The 23,004-nt window shown below is 36.9% G+C and overlaps 2 protein-coding genes across 4 annotated transcripts; one reads left to right on the top strand and one right to left on the bottom strand.

Annotated features, from left to right (window-relative positions):
- Nucleotides 1–394: 394 nt before the first annotated feature.
- On the top strand, nucleotides 395–7,842 carry ormdl2 (ORMDL sphingolipid biosynthesis regulator 2). 2 transcript variants are annotated; one of them, XM_044351718.1, is made up of 4 exons: nucleotides 395–502; nucleotides 2,832–3,005; nucleotides 4,291–4,442; nucleotides 7,074–7,842. In XM_044351718.1, the coding sequence occupies exons 2-4, from the start codon at nucleotides 2,832–2,834 to the stop codon at nucleotides 7,207–7,209; spliced, it is 462 nt and encodes a 153-aa protein (XP_044207653.1). In that variant the 5' UTR covers nucleotides 395–502; the 3' UTR covers nucleotides 7,210–7,842. The 2 variants fall into 2 exon arrangements, with proteins under 2 accessions (XP_044207653.1, XP_044207654.1); XM_044351719.1 differs by having other exon boundaries at nucleotides 398–479.
- Nucleotides 7,843–9,732: 1,890 nt separating this feature from the next.
- Nucleotides 9,733–18,953, bottom strand: nemp1 (nuclear envelope integral membrane protein 1). 2 transcript variants are annotated; one of them, XR_006403587.1, is made up of 10 exons: nucleotides 18,811–18,953; nucleotides 16,143–16,264; nucleotides 15,623–15,839; nucleotides 15,462–15,534; nucleotides 15,265–15,358; nucleotides 15,050–15,164; nucleotides 13,665–13,890; nucleotides 13,134–13,310; nucleotides 11,776–11,878; nucleotides 10,459–10,543 (listed from the first exon to the last, which is right to left on the bottom strand). XR_006403587.1 is itself a non-coding variant. In XM_044352878.1 (9 exons), exons 1-9 carry the CDS (start codon nucleotides 18,917–18,919, stop codon nucleotides 10,384–10,386), a joined length of 1,293 nt encoding a protein of 430 aa, XP_044208813.1. In that variant the 5' UTR covers nucleotides 18,920–18,953; the 3' UTR covers nucleotides 9,733–10,383. The 2 variants fall into 2 exon arrangements, 1 of the variants encoding a protein (XP_044208813.1); XM_044352878.1 differs by lacking the exon at nucleotides 11,776–11,878 and having other exon boundaries at nucleotides 9,733–10,543.
- Nucleotides 18,954–23,004: the final 4,051 nt, after the last annotated feature.

Genomic DNA, 23,004 nt, shown 5'->3' on the forward strand with positions numbered 1-23,004 from the left:
AAAGCTTGTTATATTATCCATTGTGTCAAATCTTCATCTGAAAAGTAACTAAAGCTGTCAAATAAATGTAGCGGAGTAGAAAGTACAATATTTCCCTCTGAAATGTAGTGGAGTGGAAGTATAAAGAGCATAAAATGGAAATACTCAAGTAAAGTACAACTACCTCAAAATTTACTTAAGTGATTAGTTACTTTCCACCACTGCAAACACGCAGTGCAAACTAGCTGAGAGCTGGATCCTGCATCCTGTTACTGTGCTGTCAGTCAGTATAGAGGGGGGCGGAGGGGGGGTCCTGGGAATTCCTTGAAGGACAGCTGATGTGTGAGTAATGAATTTTCCCCTCACACCTGTTTACCTGCTGGTGTTCAGGAGAGGAGGACGCAGGCTGGAGTTTTGACAGATGTCTGCTTCAGCTGCAGCAGAGGAACCAACCCGAACCTAACGAAGGCGGGGTTTAAGAAAAAACAAGGAATTTCCTGGTGAGCTACGACAACACGGGAAGGTAAAGTTTGCTCCGTTGAAATGTAAACTTTTAAATCCGTAAAAGCAGCGAGGGCCGGGCTAATTTAACCACAGTTGATCAGAAGCAGTTAACCCCTTCACTTATAACCTGCCGCCTTTGACCGTTACATCACGATTACCTTCACTTTGACGTTAGCACGGCAACCTGTAGGTAGCAACTTAGACGGTAGCTAGCTAGCTAGCTTAGCTTCTGAACGTTATGTTATCTAAAGCTAACTGTCAGGCTGCGGTATGTGAACTCCTACAGACATGTCTTCGTAGAGTAAGCTCATATTTCACAGTTTAACCTCACAGCCGCTTCATTGTTGTGTTTTTGGCTCTTCTAGCTTGTGTCTGAATGTTGCGGCTAGATGTGGCTGAATGATGTTAGAGAGGAAGCGCCTGTTTAGTCACAGAGAACAACTCAGTCGGGCGGAGTCATTTCCCCAAAGTTGCTCTAACGATTATCAATTAATTTATCGATATTTCCTTCGATAAAACGTGTACTGTGAAATTTCAGAAAAGTGGAAAAATCCATCACACCTTCCCTTAACGCTCGGTGATGTCTTCATATTCATATCAAAAATGATATATTATATTTTCATTACTGATTGTCGATTATTTTCTCCCAATTAATCAATTAGTTGTTTGGTCTATAAAATGTTGATCACTGTTTCCCAAAGCCAGATATCTTTTTTCATCTCAATCAACAGTCATCATCCCAAATATATTCAGTTTATTGTCACAGAAAACTTAAGAAAGCAGAAAATATTCACATTTAACACATTTTCTTCTTTAAAAAAAACAAAACAAACTCAAAACAATGAATCAATTATCAAAATAGTTGCTGATTAATTTAAAAGTGGGCAACTTATCGATTAATCTATTTATCATTGCAGCTCTAGTACAATGATAAGAAATGCAGAAATTCTCATATTTGAAAAGCTGGACCTGATAAGTGTTTGGTATTTTTTGCTTGATAACATTAAATTGATTATCAAAATGGTTGTCAATTAATTTCACCTTGATTGACTAGTTGTTTCAGCCCTATCAATACACAGATAAATACAAAATGACTGCAAATGGTTTCTTCTCAATTAGAACTTATTTTAGAGATATAATATTTAAAACAGATTTATTAATTAATATTTAAATCCATCGTGAAAATTAGTCATTTATCTAGAGCTGATTAGTTGATCACCAGAAAAATTGGCAACTATTTTGACGATGGATTAATCATTTTGGTATATAAGTGCTGATTGATGGATTAGTTGCCAGCTATTTAGATACTATGTTAATCGTTTTGAGTCACTTTTTAAGAAGAAATTTCCAAATTCTTTCGTTCCAGCTTCTAAAATGTGAATATTTTCTGGTTTCTCCAGTCTTCTGTGACAGTAAACTGAATATATTTGGGTTGAGGACGTCACACTGGGCTTTGAGAAACAGTGATCGAGAGTTCTTCAGCATTTTCTGGACCAAAAAACTTATCAATAAATCGAGAAAATAATCAACAGAGTAATCGATAATGAAAATAAACATTAGTCGCAGCTCTATTTCAAGCAGAAATACCAAACATTCCCTGGTTCCAGCTTCCCAGCTGTGAAGATTCACTGCTTTTCTTTGTCTTTTGTGATAATAAATTAAATATTTTCATGTTGACTGTTGAGCAGGCAAAATAAAACATTTGATGACATAATTCCTGGTTTTAGTAAACTGTGATAGACATTTTTCTGACATTAATCAAGATTAGACATAAGCAGGGCTTTTAGATAATCGTAAATTGAATCTTTGGGTTTTGGTCAGTTGCTGGGACAACCTTGGACTTTAGGAAACTGTGACGTGCATCTTTTATCTTTTACAGAAGTAACCTCTGTTTAGCAACAGAGCAGATTAAGATCTTGATGTTGTCCAAAATAAATGTTCTGTTGCCTTTTAAGGAGGTTCATAGAACTGGCCTCCAAGCACTAAAAAGGTTTTAAAAGATGATTATAGTCACTGTAAATGCTGTAATATATAATAAAAATGCTGTAATATAGCACATCTATAATGTTTGGTGATGATGGTAGGACTTGATGAAGCTTAGTGCTCATTGAGTTTTGCATCCTTGTGGACCCGACGCCATAATATGAAGAAATTATGTAAGAAATGTTGGTTTTAACTTAATTTAGTAGGTCAACCACATGACCATTGTTTTTTTTACCACATGCCTCAGTTCCCCAGACACTACCAAAAACATGAACAAGTTTTCTGTATTTTTTGGATTTATCTACAGTTCTTTGTTTTTTTTAGCATCCTAAACTCTCAACGTTATCTGTCTCTCTCTCTTCAAGATGAACGTGGGCGTAGCTCACAGCGAGGTGAACCCCAACACGCGGGTGATGAACAGCAGAGGGATATGGCTCACCTACCTGCTGCTGACCGTCGTGTTGCACATCGTGCTGCTCAGCATTCCTTTTTTCACCGTGCCGCTCGTCTGGACCCTTACCAATGTCATCCACAACCTGGTGAGTTACAATGACGACGAACCTGCACTGAATAACAATTAAACTGCCGTACTGTAAGTAGTGTAGCTCATTTTTAGGTCACAAAATTCTTACAACCTTAGCAATTGTCAGATTTTCATGTTAATCTACTCTTAAGAGAATTGCATCGATTACATATCTGAAATATATAGCATTTATTTTTAGGGTTGTGCAACATGACAATAAAGTTTTGTATCTTTCCCTTTAATATGTCTCGGTGTTTAGACAGTTTTGGGCAATGTTAAAAATAAACGAGTGAGGCTGCTGTATGTCATTTTGGGAAATATGCTTATCAGTTTCTTGCACAGTTGCTTGAGAAGATGGATATTCCTTTCATATCTGTCTATTCAATACGAAGCTACAGTTAGGAGATGGTTAGCATAGCTTAGCATAGAGACTGAAAAATCTGCCTACCAGCACCTCTAAAGCTCACTAATTAACACATTATATCTTGTCTATATGAAACACAAAGTGTAAAAATGACAAGTTGTGGTTTTATGGAGGGTTGTGCTGAACTATTTCTCAGCCGGGCGCGGTGACCTCTGAAGTATTTAAGCAGTAGAGTAGCTTTAGAGGTGCTGGTTGGTTGTTATCCTCAAACAGAGCCAGGCTAACCGTTTCCCTCAGTCTTTATGCTAAGCTAAGCTAACTCTCTCCTGGCTCTAGCTTTGTATTGAACAGACAGATATGAGAGTGGTATTGATCTTCTGTGGATAGATATGATAATTGCATCCATACCATCAAGCAACTACATATGTCAGGTATTTAATTCACTGGATTAAAAAGAAAATAATATCAGAAATAATGTGAAATGCTTCATTGTTTGCTATCATAATCAAAGATCAGAAACAATTTAATGCAGAATTGTAACAACAGTGTCTATAAATGATTCAGTACGAGGTAAATCTATAAAGACATAGTTGACATTGAGAGTTGTTGGTGTTGGAGAGCAGCTAATGAAGCAGTGGTATAGCTGAGCTTCTGTGGAGGATTGTTTATTGAAAAATATAAACTGGAGGGAGACTAAAACTGTAATTTAAGTTTAATCACATTTCCATTTGATGTTCTTGTACCCGATTTCATAAAAATACTATCTGAACCATCTCTCCCCAACATGTAACTGGACTGCAGAGTCTCTCATGGAGAAGATACAGATGCTTTATGTAATCGTGCAGCTTTGTGTCAGAGTATGAATTGGTTGATCTGTCTGTGTGGCTGATGGTAGTCGTGTATTGTATCTCCGCTGTGTGCGGTTTTTCCCCTGCAGGTGATGTACCTGTTTCTACACACAGTGAAGGGCACTCCCTTCGAGACACCAGACCAAGGCAAAGCCCGTCTGCTCACACACTGGGAACAGATGGACTACGGGGTCCAATTCACAGCTTCACGTAAATTCCTCACCATCTCCCCAATTGTTCTGTAAGTATGTTTGCTGCTCATTTTGAAAGGTCACCGTCAGAGCTGTGCAGTTTGCAGTTTCTCTTTCATTATGATGATTTCATCAGCATGCAGTAAAATACATGAGTTGATGTTCAGGCTGTTGGGGTGGCTGGCTAAGCCCCTATCCCACTCAGTTACTGTTACTACGCCTGTCGAGCTCTTCATTTTCACACAGCTCATATGCAGTTTACAGTAATGTGGCAGAATTAGCACTCAAACACAGGAAGTCGCTAGCAGATTGTATCAGCTGTAGCTAGCTAACTAATTAGACAACGTTAGCTTCATGAGTCACTTGAAAACGATTATCAAAATAGTTGCTATCACAATGTTTAACTGTATGAAACGATCTTTGATCTTCAAAATAATGCAAAGTTAGTGTTATTACTGTAGGCAGTAAGCCGGACATGCTTGTGTTTTTAGCTTTTTCTTTTATTTTAGAGCAGATAAAGACACAGTTTAAGCCAAATCATACACTTTTGCTCTTGTATTTTTGGTTTTGGAGAGAGTAAAAAAAGACACCACCCTCCATACTCTTACTGTTTGATCAGGCATGCAGTGCTTAGTTATGGTTTTTAAGCTATGATTGGTTGATTGCTGTTCGAGGGAGGGGTTTATCAAACAATTAATTGAGCAAATGATATCTCTTTATTTCTGCTAATGAATGAGAGTGCCTCTCAGTGCGATTTTTGCAATTCATTTGATTGTGCCTCACAGTTTTAGAGTATGGAGTGAGATAAATATGACAGTTAATTGTACAATCAAACTGCTGTCCACACTGCTAGGTATGTAGCAGCTCTCACACGTCCTTCATTTAATCTGCAGACTTTTCACACACTCATGTTCCAGCCACAATCAACTTCAGTGCACTATCAGAGCACCCGAGTGCGGAAACAATCGCTCAGCTGTGAAGCTTTGGAGATTGAAAGGCTTTATATAAACTGATGCACTTCATGGAACACAAATGTGAAAAGAAGGTTTTGTGAAAAATAGTTATGTGACTTTTATTCTTTCAGACCTTCTACTTAAATTCTCAAATTCACCAATACATTCGGAGAGCTGTCACAGAAACTGACACCATGCTAGACTCATATCTTGCATGCCAAAAGCTCTGCAAGATAAACTCTTAACCTGTGTGGTTTTGCCTGTGTGGTAATAAGTTAAAGGCTGTATTTTCACTTTTGATTATGTAAAGCAAGACTGTGTAACTTTTTGCTGAACCGTAGTCACTGCTGCCACAAGTGACCTTTAGGGGATAATGGTAAATGCTACAACAGTGTAAAACAAAAGTGAAAAGTCATCAGCAGTCTTGCCTGGTAATGTCAGATACTAGACAATATCTACAAGGGCTGGGCGATAAAGCAATCTCGATATGGGATCATAATATAAGTTATGTCAATTGCAATGACAAACTTTGGACATTTTTTTACTTGATAGGGATAGATCTAACAGCAGATATAAACGTGACAACAGTCAGTCTGCAGTTTTTGACCTGCACGGCAAAGCACACATCCATTTACTACCATGATTCATTGTTTGAGCTGCCAATGAAGAAAGTGGATGTCCTCTGGAAAAGAGTTAAAAAAAATGAGTGGAACCGAGGGGCACAAAAGCGATATGATGATACCGCAGCACACTCAGATTAGCCTCTATGTCGGAGTCTGTCCCCTGGTAAACATTGAACCCAGGCTGGCAAAGAGGGACAAACTCTGCCGCATCTGCTGATGAGGCTACACTAGTGCTAACATTAGCAGGGCTACAGCTGGAGTGTCTGTCACGTCTAAAGTATCTGAAAAAAAGCTGCTTTAAGTCACAGACACTTCTCAGTCATCACACATCATCGTTTTAACGAGGCTGCTTCGACTGTGGATTCACAAAGCTAACTGCTAAACTAGGCTAAGCACAAAGCTAACAGAGTAGCAATGAAAGGCTAGTTACCCACTAACACTAGTGTTGCTTCATAAAGAAAATCAGCTAATCTAGTGATATTTGAACTCAGAACACAGAAAATATGCACAGAAATGTATATGTATATATATATATATATACTGTATATGTATATATAAATAAAGATGTAGCTTAATGGCTGGTCTACAATTTTGCACTTTTTACTCAGATTTCTACCTGTAAAACTGAGAGATGGCCAAAGGAATTTGACGTGACAGTTGTTGTTGTTTAAGTTATGCTAACTTAATTTATATAAATTTATAAATTTTTTTATGTTAATAAACTGTTCTAAATTTTAACTAATGAACCCTCTAGTTTCATCAGGCTTTAGTCATTATCAGAATACTCTTCAAATTAGCAGCATAATCAAATTATATATCATGATAAATACCAATATTGATCAATATGGAAAAAATCATATTTTTTGCCATATTTTTGATATCTACTGGTCAAACCAGACCAGTAGATACTGGTAAGGCTGTAGCAGCACACCTTAGTGTATTTTATTGAGCAGTGGTGTGTTTTTATTGCTCATGAAATCAACTTTTCATTTATAAAAGGACGACTGTTAGTTCCTCTTTCAAAAGTTACATAGTGTCTCTTTAAACGGAAATGTTGATCCTCATTTGTTGATGTCACGTTCACACCGTTTCCCTCTCTCCGCAGGTATATTCTTGCCAGTTTCTACACAAAATACGATCCCACGCATTTCCTAATCAACACAAGCTCCCTCCTGAGCGTCCTCCTCCCAAAGTTACCTCAGTTTCATGGAGTACGGATATTTGGGATCAACAAATACTGACAGAACTGATTCAACACTGGATTTTAACCACCAACACTGGACTTTTAGTTTTCTGTTTCTGCTGAACTATTGTTAGGTTTAGAAGTCGACGAGAAGAGTTTATCTGTTCAGACTGTGTGGAGTAATATATGAAAGTTGCAGTTCGTGCTGCCTCTTGTAGCCTGAGAAAGAAAAAAAAAGCAGTAAATGCACTGCTGCTGTTTCATGAAAGTAATTTTATTTTTCTTTAAGGACATTCCTGTCAGATGTTTTTGTTGTCAAAAAGCCAGATGCTTTGCTCTTGTCATGGAGAGAGAGAGAGCAAAGTTTGACCTGCACTGCTTTCGAATGTGATCTTTATTCATTATTTTTGAAAATGCCATCACTCTCTGTCTTAGACTTAATTTTACAAATGTTACAAACTGCACTGGCTGCAAGTCTGTAAACTGAGTTTCTGGTTGTCGCCATAAATGTGAATGAATGTTTTCATTCATTGTGGCCGTGTGGTTCATGTTCTGAATGATACTTGCAAGTTTCTTTTTTTTTTTTTTTTCCATGCTTTCCTTTTGATTTACTTTTAAGGATTCACGTGCAGTATGCATTTACATGCCTACAATAAACACTGCAGACTTTGTTTTGCTATGATACACATAATCCTGTAATTTACTGTTTAATTTGAAAGCTGGATGTCTTTTTTTCCGGCGTATAAAACGAGCGGTGAGAGCTATACGATGCGCAAATGTTTGGTCATCTTATCTGTATTCCGCATGGCCAGAGAATGCAAAATCCTTTTTTTTTTTTTTTTTTTTTGCGGAGGTTTGTGAGAATCAATTGATCGAATGTGGGCCAGTTTGTCAGCTTCGGGGGAACTCCAGACACTTTACATGGAGGCACCATGAAGGGGGGCTGTCACAGTTTTTGCAATATGTTTACATATCCAAAGGGATTCCCCCCCTTCCGCATGTGTTGCTGCCGTGTTTGCATCGCAGTGAGGTTTCCCTGTTACAGACCTGTGTTTTTGGGGAAGTAGTTCCTAGCAAATGCAGCGGCATGTGAATGCGATTACTCTGTTGGTTATGCCAACCAAAGTCTGGGAAAGATGCAAATAACGCTCGATGTATCTACTGTTTCAAACACATGTAATCGAGTGTAATTTGGGTGTTCCTGCCGCTTGGATAAGGACAATGGAGACAAGCCAGTGGTGGGATGCAGACTGCAGCTGGGCTAAATGTCACAGTGTCCCCAAGACATCAGATATGGCTACCTGGAACTAGAGAGTGGGAGAGAAAGGATGAATACATATTTTTTTTTGTAACTCCTACTGTACTGAAAGATTTAAGATAAGGTTATCTAGCTTGAACAGCAAATTAGGTCATCCACTGCAGTTTTTCCCAGTTCTGCTTCCACTTTTTATTTAATGTGAATCAAGTAAACCTCGATGAGAGGTACAAGATAGATGATGAATATTTAAAACTGAGGCAATTCAGTGCAATATATTGAAGTATATGCCATCAACTTATTTTTTTTAAATTGTTTTAAACTTAAAAATATTAGATTTAGCTACATAGAAAGATATGCCAAAGAAGATGACAGGGGTAACGTACAGATAAGATAAAGGTCAGAAATTTCTTCTTTGCCACAGATGGTAGAATTTCCTGAGACTTCTTAGAAAATTAAGGTCATATTTAACAAAAAATTTAAAGTTAAACAGAAGCCCAAGAGACAGGACAACTAAGAAAAATCACGTAAGGGACCGGGTGTGGGGAGGGTGGGGGTTTCAAAGTTAGATGCAGTTTCACTTAGGGATTCTAGGTAAGAGACAAAAATCAAAAGATGTAATTCATAACGCTGGTTTTAAGTGACTCACTTCCCAAACACATAGATTAAAACTGTTTACCGATGCTGTTAATAGTCACATTCAGCCTCTGTAAATGCTGTGATTGACATAATTCAGCCCTCTGCTGTTCGTAGAGTGGAAATTCCACTTTATCTTCCTCCACCTGGTCATGTATTTAGTAACAGTCTTTCTAATACTATCTTCTTATCACAAGCAATTTCGGTAATGGATGAAGTCATTACTCAAGCAAAAATGCCCCAAATTTTAGCCTCTCTGCTGCAGAGATTTGCTGTTTTTTTTTATGTTTTGTCTCGTTGTGCATTGAATATTTTTGGATGTTGGGATTGTTTTTTTTTTTTTTAGACAAAGACAATTTGAAGATGTCACGTCTGACTTTGAGAACTTGTGATGGGCATTTTTTAAAACAATTTTCTTGCATTTTATAGACTAACTGATAAACAGAAAACAGAATGAATCATTAGTTGCAGCCCTTGATGCAAATAGCAAAATATCTTGAATTGTTCATGGGAAATACTACAGAAAAACAGAAAGAAATCCTGTTTTAGTAAAGGTGAAAACATCCTTCATGAAAGATAAAATGTTAGTTTTTTGGCTTTAAATACATTTCATAATTAACCAAAACCATGTGGACATTAAATAACACCTAATAATCTCTTACAATGATACTAATAATGCATTACCAGAGCTGAAATATATTTTTTTTATTCAAAATACTTTGGGAATATAAACATGAGTACTTGTACCTCATCATGCTGCTATCTCAGAAAAATGAGAACTCATCACAGTGACGTGGATACATGTAACCTGAACGCTCCTAGTTTGCATTTGCAGGGAGCCCATTTAGAGCCTCAAGGCTGTAAAACAAAAAAAAAAACAAAAAAAAGTTCTGAAAACTAAAACATAAATGTATTTCTGAGTTACGACTTAAGACAACACAAACTACAATCACACAGTAAAAGTTCAATTGCTTTGATCTCCAACCGGTCTCAATCACTGAGTTCATAACTTCAAGTTTAACAGAAGCCGTTGTTCCCCCCAAAAAAGAAGACATTTGGTTTTGTTTTTTTGAAAATACATCACATTACCATTTTTAACAAATCTGACCACATTTGTTCTGCTTGTCATTTCTTGGATGAACACTGTGACGCAAGTTGGCTCGTATTACTACGATGACAATCCAGTCATTTGTTGACCCCGCCTCCACACTGATTGCTCAAAGTCAGTCTTTGACGTTTACAGAGAAGCCACAGGGAGCCGTTCTCCAATCACCGTTCTCATCATCTCCAATGATTGTTTCTGTTTTCTTTTTTACACACATCCTCTGACACTGCGCTTCCTCACTCTGGTTTTGTCATAGGTTTAATATCTTCTTCTTCTTCGTCATCTGTGTCAAAAAATTCGTCCTCGAAAAACGATCCTCCGAAGCCATATTCCTGCGCGTGGACGGACACCTCGTTTGACATCAAGTGAGGTGACCCTTCGATAAAATCAGCAAACCTGTGGATTATAGTGACGATATCAGTAAAAACCTTTAGATAACATGTTATATGCAAAACATTTACTGTAAGAGTAGGTACGTTGTACACATATGCTGGTTTTCACTTCTGTGAAAGACCATTTGTTTTTTTGAATATGACCTTTCTGTTAAAGCGTGAGTTGTTTTGCATTTTGGTTAAACTAATTTTAATATAACTAGACAACAATCTGCAGTTTACTTAGGACAGTTAATCAATCTAACATTTTGAATAAATTAAATGAAAACAAAACAAAACAAAACAAAACCTGTTGATCAATGTCTCAAATTGTACTCAATTTCAGCCCCCAAAAGTCAATAACATTACTGAAAACAGTACCCATAAAGCATTAATAATTCAATTCCCAAGAGATTTGTTTTTCAGTGATAGATTGCTCCGTGATGCTGGAAACATCTCTGAACTTACTGATGCTGTTAGAAAGTGAAGGAGGCAACAGAGGATCCCAGTCAGTGTTGGGCCACATGGTTTTTATTCAACATTTGTTAGATGGTGATTCTTTGTATCCACTAATGTATGTAATATCGCATGAGTAGGTAATCAATGTTTACTGCACTTATGTCCACTGCATGCTAATAGAGGAGTATAATTTTTTTTTAAGCTTCCCTGCTTATATTTATTAATTTAGATAACAAAATTCAGTGCCTATAAAAAGCATTAAATGGACTGTACTTGTATAGCGCCTTTCTAGTCTTCCGACCATTCAAAGCACTTTTACACTACGAGCCACATTCACCCCTTCATACGCTCAGTGGATACAAAGTCCCCACCTGCCCATCAGAGGGAATCTAATCTTTCATACACTGATGACGCAGCCATCTGGAGCAATTTGGGGTTCATTATCTTGCCCGAGGACACTTCGACATGCAGACTTAAGGAGCCCGAAATCGAACCACCGATCTTCTGATTAGTGGACGAGCCGCTCTACCTCCTGAGCCACAGCTGCCCCACAATCCCCCATTAGTTTTTATGTATTATTGTTTCACAACATTGAATCAAAGAGATTTAATGTGGCTTTTTTTGACAAAGATCAACAGAAAAAAACCCGTTAATGTCAAAAAACATCTCTAGAAAGTGATAAATAGAAAAAAAACCTCTGTTTGCCTAAGTGTTCACACCCGTTAGTAGGACGGACCTCTTATTATAATCACTGGTGCAGCTAACTGGTTTAAGAAATAATAATTAAATGAAGATCACCTGTGTGTAGTCAAGGGGTTTCAGTTGATTGTAGTATAAAAACACCTGCATCTGGACGGCGAGTCTTAATCAAAACCTACAACCTCTCTGGTCTTACACTTTTCTGTTGATCAGTGACAAAACAACCACGTTAGAAGAACACGCCACCGATTTAACACTGTCTTTCTATAACACTGCTGGACTCGATGGATTGTTATTTTTTTAAGGATCAAAAAATTCGACCCAGCAGAACCAGAGATAACGTCTTTTTTTATTCCATGTATTCTTCTTCCTTATCAAAACCTAACATCTACATTACCCACAATGTCACTCAATCATTAACAGTTCAGTCTCAGATTCAAGTGTGTTTTGCTAGTAGCAGCTCATGTTGCCTCAAGCAGAGATGAGATGAGAGGCAGGTTACGGTTGAATAGTCTTTTTTGCTCATGAAGGTTCCTAACTGAGTGAAATGACCCGGAAGTATCTAAGTGGCGGCCATGATGAGAGCTGGTTGAATTCTCTGAATGCTTCCTTTCTAATCTCCTTCAGCCTACGGTACACGTGACCATCCTTTACGAAAGCAAAGGAAATCATTTCATCCCACAATTCCTTGCAGCAGCAATATTTAAGGTAATATGAGATGTTTTTAGTCAAATGATGTTTTTAATTCAACATGTTTGAAACTTAAGAATGATGATATGTACAGTAGCAGATTTATAGGCCTGACATGTAATATGTATCTTGCATATATTTAACATTTATTTTAATACAATAATTGGTATTCAGTAGGGTGAGCGTGAGCAAGCATTCTCAATGTGACAATTTCATTTCAGTTTTGTGAACGGTAGCCTATATCTATAAGATCTTGGTAATGAAGTAATATTTTTCACTGTGTTGTCCACAGTTATATAGCCTGCATGAAACAACACGGTAAGAACGCACAGGGCAAAGTATCTAAGATGAGCTTTTTGTTGTCCATCTTTTCGGAACATTGTAGTTTCTCCACATCAACAAAATCCGCCATCGCCATCTTTCCTTGACCTCATGATGTTTTCCATTGAGGTCAAGGAAAAGCGGTTAGGAAGAGACGATAGGACGTATGTTTCGACCGCAGCAACAGACTTTGATGTGTAAAATCGGTGTTTCTGAGTTCCCCTTTAAATCTTCTTTGGTTCAATGTTGTAAGACAATATAACATGAAAACATTTGGGGATGAATACTCTTTATAACTCTTTATAAGCACTGTATTGAATCACAGTAACTATATATCTTCATGGTAATAATCTACTGAGTTATTAGCTAAAATGAGCCTAAATCAAAAGCATCATGTATCTAAGTGAAGATTTATATACGTAGGAAAAGAAAATCCCAATATCAACCTTTTTGGGGACTGAAGCCTGGACACTGCCTTCCACGGGCTGAACTCTGGGCTGTTACAGTACTTCCGCAACTCGTCCAGCGCTCGCCGAGTCTCTTCCTCTGCTTGCTTCTGATACTCTTCCTCAGTCAGCAGGCGACGCGGCTCTGGCTTCCAGTGAACAAACCTTCTGATCCTCCTTCACAACAATTATACAGTATTACTATACAAATACAAATGAATGTGACAACCAATACTAAAAGGGAAAATGCAATATAACACAGGCTGTTACATGGATCACTGCTGAGATTCAGAAGTTTAGGCAGAAATATGATGTCATGCAACACTTTCCAAAGAACAAGTGACTTTAAATATAGTAGAGATCATAAATAATGTTGTGCAGTATCAGAAACTCTTGCACATACAATAACAGATCTACATTATACTGCCTGAGATAACAGAAACACCAAACAAGCTGTCTAAGAGTGGATTTTCAGTTTAACATCTCGCTGTACTCTTACGCCACCTTCTGTCAGCATTTGAAAACACCCACCTCCATGCAACAACTGCCAGATAGACTGGATACTCCAGATGTTTGGAGAGCAAAGCTGCCACGATGATGGCGAACGCGACTTGCTGGATTTGAATTCCTAAATAAATCAGGAGCAGGCCAAAGAGCTGCAGCGTCCATGACAGGATGTTGATGCTCTTCTTATCCACCAGAGGACCGTATCGATAACACACAGCAAAACTGATGAATCCCACCACCACCACATAACCTGACAAAGACAGGAAAACAGAGATATCGACTTACACAGTGTTAAAGAAGAACTAACCCTGTGGAGAGCTGTGCAACCTAAAGACTGCTCGCTGAATTGCAGCTTCTGTATAAGTTTCAGTGTGACAATAGAGCTGTTTTACACATGTTTTTTTTTTTGGCCCACAACCCATCATAGTTCTGTATGAGGGGACAGGAGCTAAAATGGCCTGCTGAATAAAGGGCTGGTATAAGATAAATAAGGTTCATACAGACCATTAGAAGATCCCTTCATAATGCACTTACAATGTAAGTGATGGGGGACAAAATCCACAGTCCTCCTTCTGTGCAAAAATGTATTTAAATCTGAAGCTAATATGAAGCTTCAGTTGTCCAAATGAGTCAAATCAAGTAGATATCTTTCAACGTTACAGTCCGTTTTAGTACCAAAGTCCCTCTTTTTGTTACTATACTTCCACTGCAGCTCAACAGGGAAAAACTATGAAGTTGAACTAAATACCTTTTGGTTTGGGGCTGTTGCTTGGCAAAAAAAAACAAGCAGTTTGAAAAACTTCGGAAATTATGATGAGCATTTTTTATCATTTTCTGGCATTTTATGGATCAAATGATTCATCGCTTAGCAGATGTCATCAGAATATACAAAATCAACAGACTACTATCCAGACAGAATGAATAGTCTGTATTTCAGTGAGGAAATAAAAATACATGAAGAGATTTGTTTGGCTCTGAGCTTCTCAGTCACAGTTGAGTTGATAAATGGCAAAGTTAACTTGTATTCATGGACTGTTCATCCATCGTTTACACACGTGAGTGCAAATAATTGGACTCCTCATTTACGGCTTAAGTATATCCATCTGGATTAGCTTTCAAAATACTCCTTTCACTGTGCATGTGTTCAGTCTATTTTCAGGAAACACAAAGATATCCACTTGATATGACTAACTGAAGCCTCATATAAGCTCCAGATAAACTTTTAATGTATTTTTGCACAAAATGACTTGAAAGCACATTTGAAGGTGATCTTTCCTCTTATATCCTTTATCCTCTTTCAGTGTTCATATGGACACCTGACTGTTGTTTTAAGACAGACTTGAAAAATTGTGAACCTGTCCTTTAAGAACTTTAACTATATGAAGTTAGTGTGCATGACGGGTCTGTACCTAATGCCATGTTCCAGTGTTCTCGCAGAATCACGCCGAGATTCCTGCAGACAAGCTGGATGGCGTACACGGAGAATGACCAGCCGCCAATTATCAACACGTAAAAAGGGCTTTTCTGTGGGAACAGCAAACACAAAGTGTAGAAAACTTAAGTAAGAAAACAAAGATTATTCTGTAAAATCATGAATGTTTTGAGGATAAACAAAAGACCTTACCTTTGGCAAAAACCGAGCCAATATGAACAGGAGGATGATGAGGGAGGCGATCATTCCTGTGCTCATACCGGCAGAGTAGAAGAAAACTTGACTCCTTCACGTGAGAGATAAAAGTAGTTGATTACATATTATAAGCTTTTAAAATCATTTTTAGGACTTAGAGCTAAAAGAAAGGGAAAGGAATGGAAAAGAATTACCTGCTGAGTGAGTCTGCAAAGAGGAATAACAACGTTCCGGTGAGGAATACCAAAAACAGATAGATATCAAACTCTGCAAGGTAAAAACAAACATCGTGTTGTTGAACATGTGATCAATAACAAGCAGATTAATTATGTTAATTAAAAGTTTTCCCACTTACTACGAATTGACTTGACAGTGTACTTAGTGTTATCAGCGGGGTCGATCTTGAAGCAGGTCTTCTTGCTGAACAGACTGATGTTAATGGTGGTTTCATTGTGGCCCTCACGTAACAAGCTCTGGAACCAGCCCCAGACACTGAAGCGCTCCAGCTCCTGCAGCTCCTCCTCCCCATCAACAGTCTCCACCTTAAACGTGTTTGAACTCCACACTCTGACCTGTCAGAAATTCTTCATTAGTATGGACCTAAAACACCTTTATCAACCGTCTGACTGAGTGGAAATGTGCTGCAACATATAACTTATGTTTTAATAACTTTTGACCCTCTATATTCTATTTTTCCCCATGTTGAGAATGACAACATATGTCTGCTTTAAACCAAATTTGCCAGACTGAGGGAAAGAGAACTGTAACAGCACTATTTCTTAAACATTATTAAACTGTGCTATAATTCAGAAAAATCATTAAAACATAGAATAATAAAGTCTCTGATTTGACAGGAGACCATTCATCTAACTGACCTGAATCCTGGTCCAGATATGCTTCCAGGTCGGCAGTATGGCGTTGTTATAACAGAAGAGATTGGACCCTGTCTTCACATACTGCTCTCCATCCCCGAGATTAAGTATGAGAGACTTGTTTCCTGGGTTTGATGAGCAGAAACATGTATGTGATACTAAGACATGAACAACACATTCAAAAAATGACGTATTTAAAGGCTTTAAGGCTGGTGTTATGCTTTACTTTCTCACAGTGGGAAAGCACCGGTGTTACTAGTAAACATGCACCATGTTATATTCAAGTGACCCAGACAGTATGACCAATACCAGGACCCTGAAACCGAAGCAGCCAAATTTAAATCAGCCGTCATTAATTTTATTTAAACCTGAGCTTTTCCTACTGTGACATGTCAAAATATATTCCAAGAGAAAGACTTACGTCATTAAATCCCATGAAAAGACTAAAATCAACAACAGTTTGTTTGTCTGTCTTAATACTTTCCAACTTCCCCACCCACTGGTTCCCACTGGAGATAAAAATCTTAAAAAACAGGTCAAAAATAGTTTCCTTTTTTTTTAGTAACGGTTCTTAAAAACAACCAGACACTGCAGTTTTAGAATACATGATTAAAACAAGAGTAAATAGTGCATTTGTGACTATTTTCAGCTGTAAATAATGCATTTGTTGTGCTGTGGTGAGTATCTACGGCAGCAGGATGGTGTATGTAAGATCACCCACGGCAACATGTGGCTCATTTAAGTTTTTGGACAACAATAGAGATCTATGATACAGAGGAATAAACTATATCAGGCTTTAGATATTTCATATTTGTAGGAAAAGGATTGTTGTTGTTGAAAATGACAAATGTACTGCTTTTCTCTGGACTGTTTATTGGACTAGAACAAGTTTAAGACATCACCTTGAGCTCTGAGAAAATGTGAGGGGAAGTTTTCACTTTTTTCCTGACATTTCATAGACCAAACAATTAATCTAAAAACTAACTGACAGATTAAGCAAATTGAAAGAATCATTAGCTCAACCCTAAAATGAACTTTATGAGCTATACAAGGGTGGTGCTCTTGCAGGGTGATTGTATTGGGTGGCAATTATACTTGCAACAAGTCAATTACTTGTTTAGTCAATTGAAAGCAATTATGGTAATCAATTTATTAGTTTAGTCATTTTGTTGAACAAAAATGCCAACATTTCACACTTGCTGGTTCAAGCATCTCATATGTGAGGATTTGCCAAACCTTTCCCAGACTTTTCCGACACATGGTTTCAAATAAATAAAAGTTTGAGGCCTAAAGAAGTAAAACTCTCCAATATTTCACCAAAAAACAAATATTAAAGAAAAGAAAAAAAAATAAACCATATTTATGAAACAGAACTATGTTTTTTCTTCTTTCCTACTCAATCTAGCATCTCATGACCCCCCAGATTCATCTTGTGACCCTTATAAAGCAAACTAGCTCCACCTTGACCAGCTACAATAATAAAACGCTGCTTATGCACTGACTGTTAAATTTATTTAAGATATCCGTCACAGCCCGATTTTCTGCTAAACAGTACTTTTACTGTAGTACTTTGAGTATATTTAGCTGGTAATACTTCAATGCTTTTACTTAGAGTATTGAGTCTGTCTTGAAACAACAGTCAGGTGTCCATATGAACAGAGAAAGAGGTTTTCCTTGCTGTAATCATTCCTACTGTTCATAATGGCCATTAAAAGATCCCCTTCAAATGCACTTTTAATGTAAGTGATAGGGGCCAAAATCCACAGTGTGTCCACAGATGTCAACATTTAAAAGTTTATCTGAAGCTTATATGAGGCTTCATCAGTCATATCAAGTGGATATGTGCCTCTTTTTAGCATTAAATTCCCTCTTTGTGTTTCCTCGGACAGTGTTTCCCTGTTGAGCTGCAGTGGAAGTATAGTAACAAAAAGAGGGACTAAAAACACTGTAACATTGAAAGATATCTACCTGATTTGACTCATTTGGACGACTGAAGCCTCATATAAGCTTCAGATAAACTTTTAAATGTTGACATCTGTGGACACACTGTGGATTTTGTCCCCAATCATTTACATTGTAAGTGCATTATGAAGAGATCTTCCAAAGGTCAGTATGAACAGGAGGAATGATTACAGCAACGAAAACCAGTTTCAATGTTCATTTGGGCTCCTGATTGTTTTAAAATCTGAAATGCAGGACTTTTACTTGTAATGAAGTGTTTTTACATTGTGGTATTGATACTTTCGCTTAAGTAAAGGATCTGAGTACTTCTTCCACTTCTGTATAAAACAGGTTTATGATCAGTGACGCAGTAGTTTTATATTTAGGTCGTTATGAGAGACGTGAGGGTGGGGCGGGTTTCTAAGGTCGAGAAACGTTAAGATTTGTCAGATTTATACTCAGCAAATCTTCAACAGCACACTAAATGATTAATTGAAATGATATTTCTCTCCTATATAGTGACAGAATCAGAGAAACTGCCAACAGCGACCGCGTTATGTGAAAAGTGACACAAAGTCTAAGCATAAACTAACTTCTGTAACGTTACAGTATCACTGCATCAGAGACGTTAAGACAAGCTAACATGAGTTAGCCGGTAATACTCTGTTGTTTAAAATACGTATCGATTAAACTAAGGTGTCCGTTGCTGCCACGTAACACTTCATCTTACCCGTATCCTGGTGTGAGGTTCGAGGTAAGCAGATAAGCAGCGCCATGAAAACCACTGACTTAGCACTTGCAGAAATGAAAGCGTTTGTCATTTTCATGCATCCCGCCATGATGATAGCACCATATCCCTCCTCTTACGTTTAAGCCCCGCCCCTTCCTCCTCTACCCGCAATGTTGAGTTACAGGCCGTACAGCCAATCACAGCAGCCAGGCTGGATGTCGTCATCAGTGTTGTTTTTTTTTTTTGTTGACATGTTGATGAAACTTCTGTCAATTTATTCTCTCAGTGTGAAATAACAATGACATTTTAGTCTGATTCTCATGTTTTCAATACCACTGATGTTACTCACTGATTTAATCTTAAAGATATCATTGGTTACTATGACAATATGAGTAACAACAGAGGTTTTTAGGTTCTCAACCTTGTTTCTCTCTCTTCTAAAAAAGCAACAGGTTTTTCAGAATATGACAGAAATATATTTGATGAAGGTAAAATTGCAATTTTCTAATGTATTTCCTTATTTTATTTTATTTTATCTTATTTTTTAAAGATTTAAGAAAATATATATTATTCTTATCATCATTTAATTTTATAAAGTAAATTTTAATTTTAACTTATTTTGAATATTTATTTGTCTCTCATTGCATTGAATTATTTTGTTTTCATCCTTCATTTTTTAATATTTATACACCAGTTTTTGTTGTTGTTCAGCACTCCCATATTGTGCCTGACATCATATGTACTTTTTTTAAAGTAACAAAAATTTATACTAAAGAAATCTTGAAAAAAAGTGTTGTGTCAAGTAGGCAATGAAATCTTATATTTATATTAAACAATACATTTCTGTGAAATATAATATATACACATAATGTATTTCTTTAATTTTTTTCATGGCCAAATATATATATTTTCATATTATAGCTCTGGTCTAATTACTTTACACTCACCCAGCACTTTATTAGGAACACCTGTGCAATATAATGCAATCCAATACAACAGCTCTGCCATAAATTCAACTTTTATGAAGCTTATACATTTTCAGTTTTTGTTGACATTGTCAGAAAGGTGATAGCTTTATGTTTATTACTGAGGTTGTAAAACTAATATTTTGTTCATCTCGTGTATGTGAATAGGATGGACAAAAGAATAGGAACACTTTTCTACATATAATACACCACCACCACAAGACAGTAAGAGGCTGTAGTTTGACATTGGTGGAGTCAGTAAATACAAGGAGAGATACACAAGCTGCTGGAGGATTAACTACCATCATAAATGAAGGTGTAACGGTGGATTTGGCCACTAAAAACACTGTGATGGATGTAAACACTGGGGACAGTAATAAATCTGAAGGGTTATGGTAAGAAAATTTAACATATACAGAAGCATCGCATCTTCATAATCTAATTAAAGGTAGCCACTGCCAACTTTGTCCTAGTTATTCAGCGTCAGCCCTTTTTTTTAAGAGATTGTTAATATGGGCCTTAAAAGACCAAATGTCAGCTGAATGTTAATGTATTTAAATAAGGAAATAAATTCAGCAGGGGAGCAATCAAACGTTATGACTGGTTGAATTGGCAGCAGTCTTAGGTTTGAAAAAGCACAACATTTTGGATTTACTGCCAATTAGTTTCAACTTTCAAGACTTTGACTGGATCAAATTGAAGATATTTTGTAGATTTGCCAAAAGCCTTTTAGAAGAATCTAGGTTCAAAACAATTTCTCTTCTGCATTTTAAGGAGTGGCTGTATTTGACAGATTCTCCACAACATAATAAATGTACAATGTAAAAGTAAACACAACGCTGACTAAACATCATGGCTCCCTCCTGTGGACAGTTAGAAGAAACGCCATCAACCTGAGGACAATGACAGCTATTGTAATAGAAACCAATAGAGTATTTTCACAGCAGATATATGTTTTCCATTCACATGTCTCAGTTTCAGTGAATCTGTATTATGCACACTCACTGTGATGTCTTACTGGGACATGTAATGGGAGGCAGCCACTGTTTGTATTATTATCTACATCTGTGCCTTTTCCTGCTATAACTGCTCAAAGTGTCCTCTGTGAAAAAACTTGTCTTTAATAGGAGAGTCTAAACATTTTAACATGGGTCCAAACAGATGGCCTGATAGTGATCATTGATTACTAAGAAAAATGTCACTTGTGAGCAATTAGTTTGTTGCAAGTGATTCATTTGTGATATTTTCTGTTGTAATAATGTTTAATAAGCAAGTGATTTAATAATTTTACATCAGATACAATGATCATGTAACAATCAAGTAAATGGAGTATATTTTTACTCTTCATTCTTCTTTTTAATATTAATAATAATAAATAAGTTTATTTATACAGCACCTTGAAAACAAAATTACAAGATGCTTTGCATGAGATAATCAAAGTTAAAACATGTCAGCAGTACAATTAACTGGCAAATAAAAGTATAGAAATCAAAATACAATAAATACACCACAGGATTAAGATAAAAGATGAGATAGGAAAATAATACAGATAACACACATCAGAACTGGGAAGATAAAACTTTGGGCTCTCATTACTTGAAGGCTTTTTGAAAAAAAAAAGCCTCTAATCTTTTGCCGCATGGCCCTCCGCACATTTAATTCAAATTCATGCAATGAGGTTGAAAAGGACTGTTGAAAACAAAATTACAGGTGGCTTCACACAGGATAATCAAGATGAAAACATTTCAGCAGTACAATTACGTGAAATCAGACAAAAGTACAGAAAATAAGATAAAGAGTGCAATAACCAAATAAAACAGATAACACACATCAGAACTGGAGAGATTAAACTTGCTGCGTCACTGACAAACGCACATTTAACTCAAATTCATGCAATGAAGTTTAAAAGGAAAAATGTCTCCGGCTTAGTTGGCTTGATAACCCTCAGACTGAGACAATGAACCAGTCTTCTGACAGACCTACTCCTACTCTTATTGTACTGTCTGGCTCAACCACATGACGCTGCATTTCCATTTTTCTTATTACTGTAGGCCTACAGCTTACAGAGGGTGCAAACTTTCAAATATGTCTGCACCAGCACAACAATAAAAGCTGGAGTATTAAAGAGAAATAAAGATGAACTCTTCTGCTAAATATAATATGTCAAAATGATCAACCACGACTTGTTCATAAACCAGTAAAATGAATACGTTATAGCTTTATTTACATAAAGACTAATACAGTTCCTGTATATGAAAGCAGTAAACCAGGTCAAGCTGGTATTATCGGTTCATTATGGTCTGCATAGCTATACAGGCCACTCAGGTGTTTGTTTTTTGATACGCTTGTTGTACAAAAAGCATACAGGTCACAGTGAGACTAACTGAGGTCAATGATTTTGTCCGCTCCTTAACAGCATTTATGTGTGAAAACACGCAACATGAGTCAGAAGTCTCCACTTATATTATATCATCAGGAATTAGAGGGAACTTAAAAAACAAAAAAACTCATCTTAATTATAAGAGACTTTGTTTTTAACTCTTATGTCTAAATAGATAATTGGTTGGAGATGGAACAAAGCGTTGACACCATAGAGAATGTCAGTTTTCAGTCATGAATTCTCCCACAACATTCACAAAGACTTGTGACTTTCCCCACATGACCATAACTTTAAGCAACAAGTTCACTTTGTTCAGTCTTACACACTAGTCATTTCCTCATAGTTTGCCCCTCAGTAACGATGCTTACTTTGTCAAATTTGATTTGCACATTAATTTAGATTTAATTTAATCTTTATTGCCTTCAAAAGCTCATATAAATTAGTTATTGCATTTTGACACAAATTGCATGGTCACAGTGTCATTTGAAATCTTTGAAAATATTGCTCAAGGAGGCAGTTATTCAGCGGTTGGAGGGTGTTATTTTGTAGAACAGGAAATATTTCAAGAATTGGGTTTCTTACAAATCAACCTTTGACACAATGATTCATTTCCCATGAATGCAACATCTGAATCTGAATCACCATTGAAAATTATTCTGTTTTAACAGATGAGAGAGAATCTGACTGAGAATATGTGGAGATAATCTCATTGATATATTTCACCATGTCTCCCAGCGCTGTTGTATATTTCATTATTATGAGCTTTGAAGTTAAGCTGTGTTAATCATTTATGCTATAAAAACATGTCAATTGGCATTCAGTCTGAAGTACAACTGTTGACTCCACTTT

Source organism: Thunnus albacares, chromosome 5, assembly GCF_914725855.1.
Source record: "Thunnus albacares chromosome 5, fThuAlb1.1, whole genome shotgun sequence".
Lineage (NCBI taxonomy): Eukaryota > Metazoa > Chordata > Actinopteri > Scombriformes > Scombridae > Thunnus > Thunnus albacares.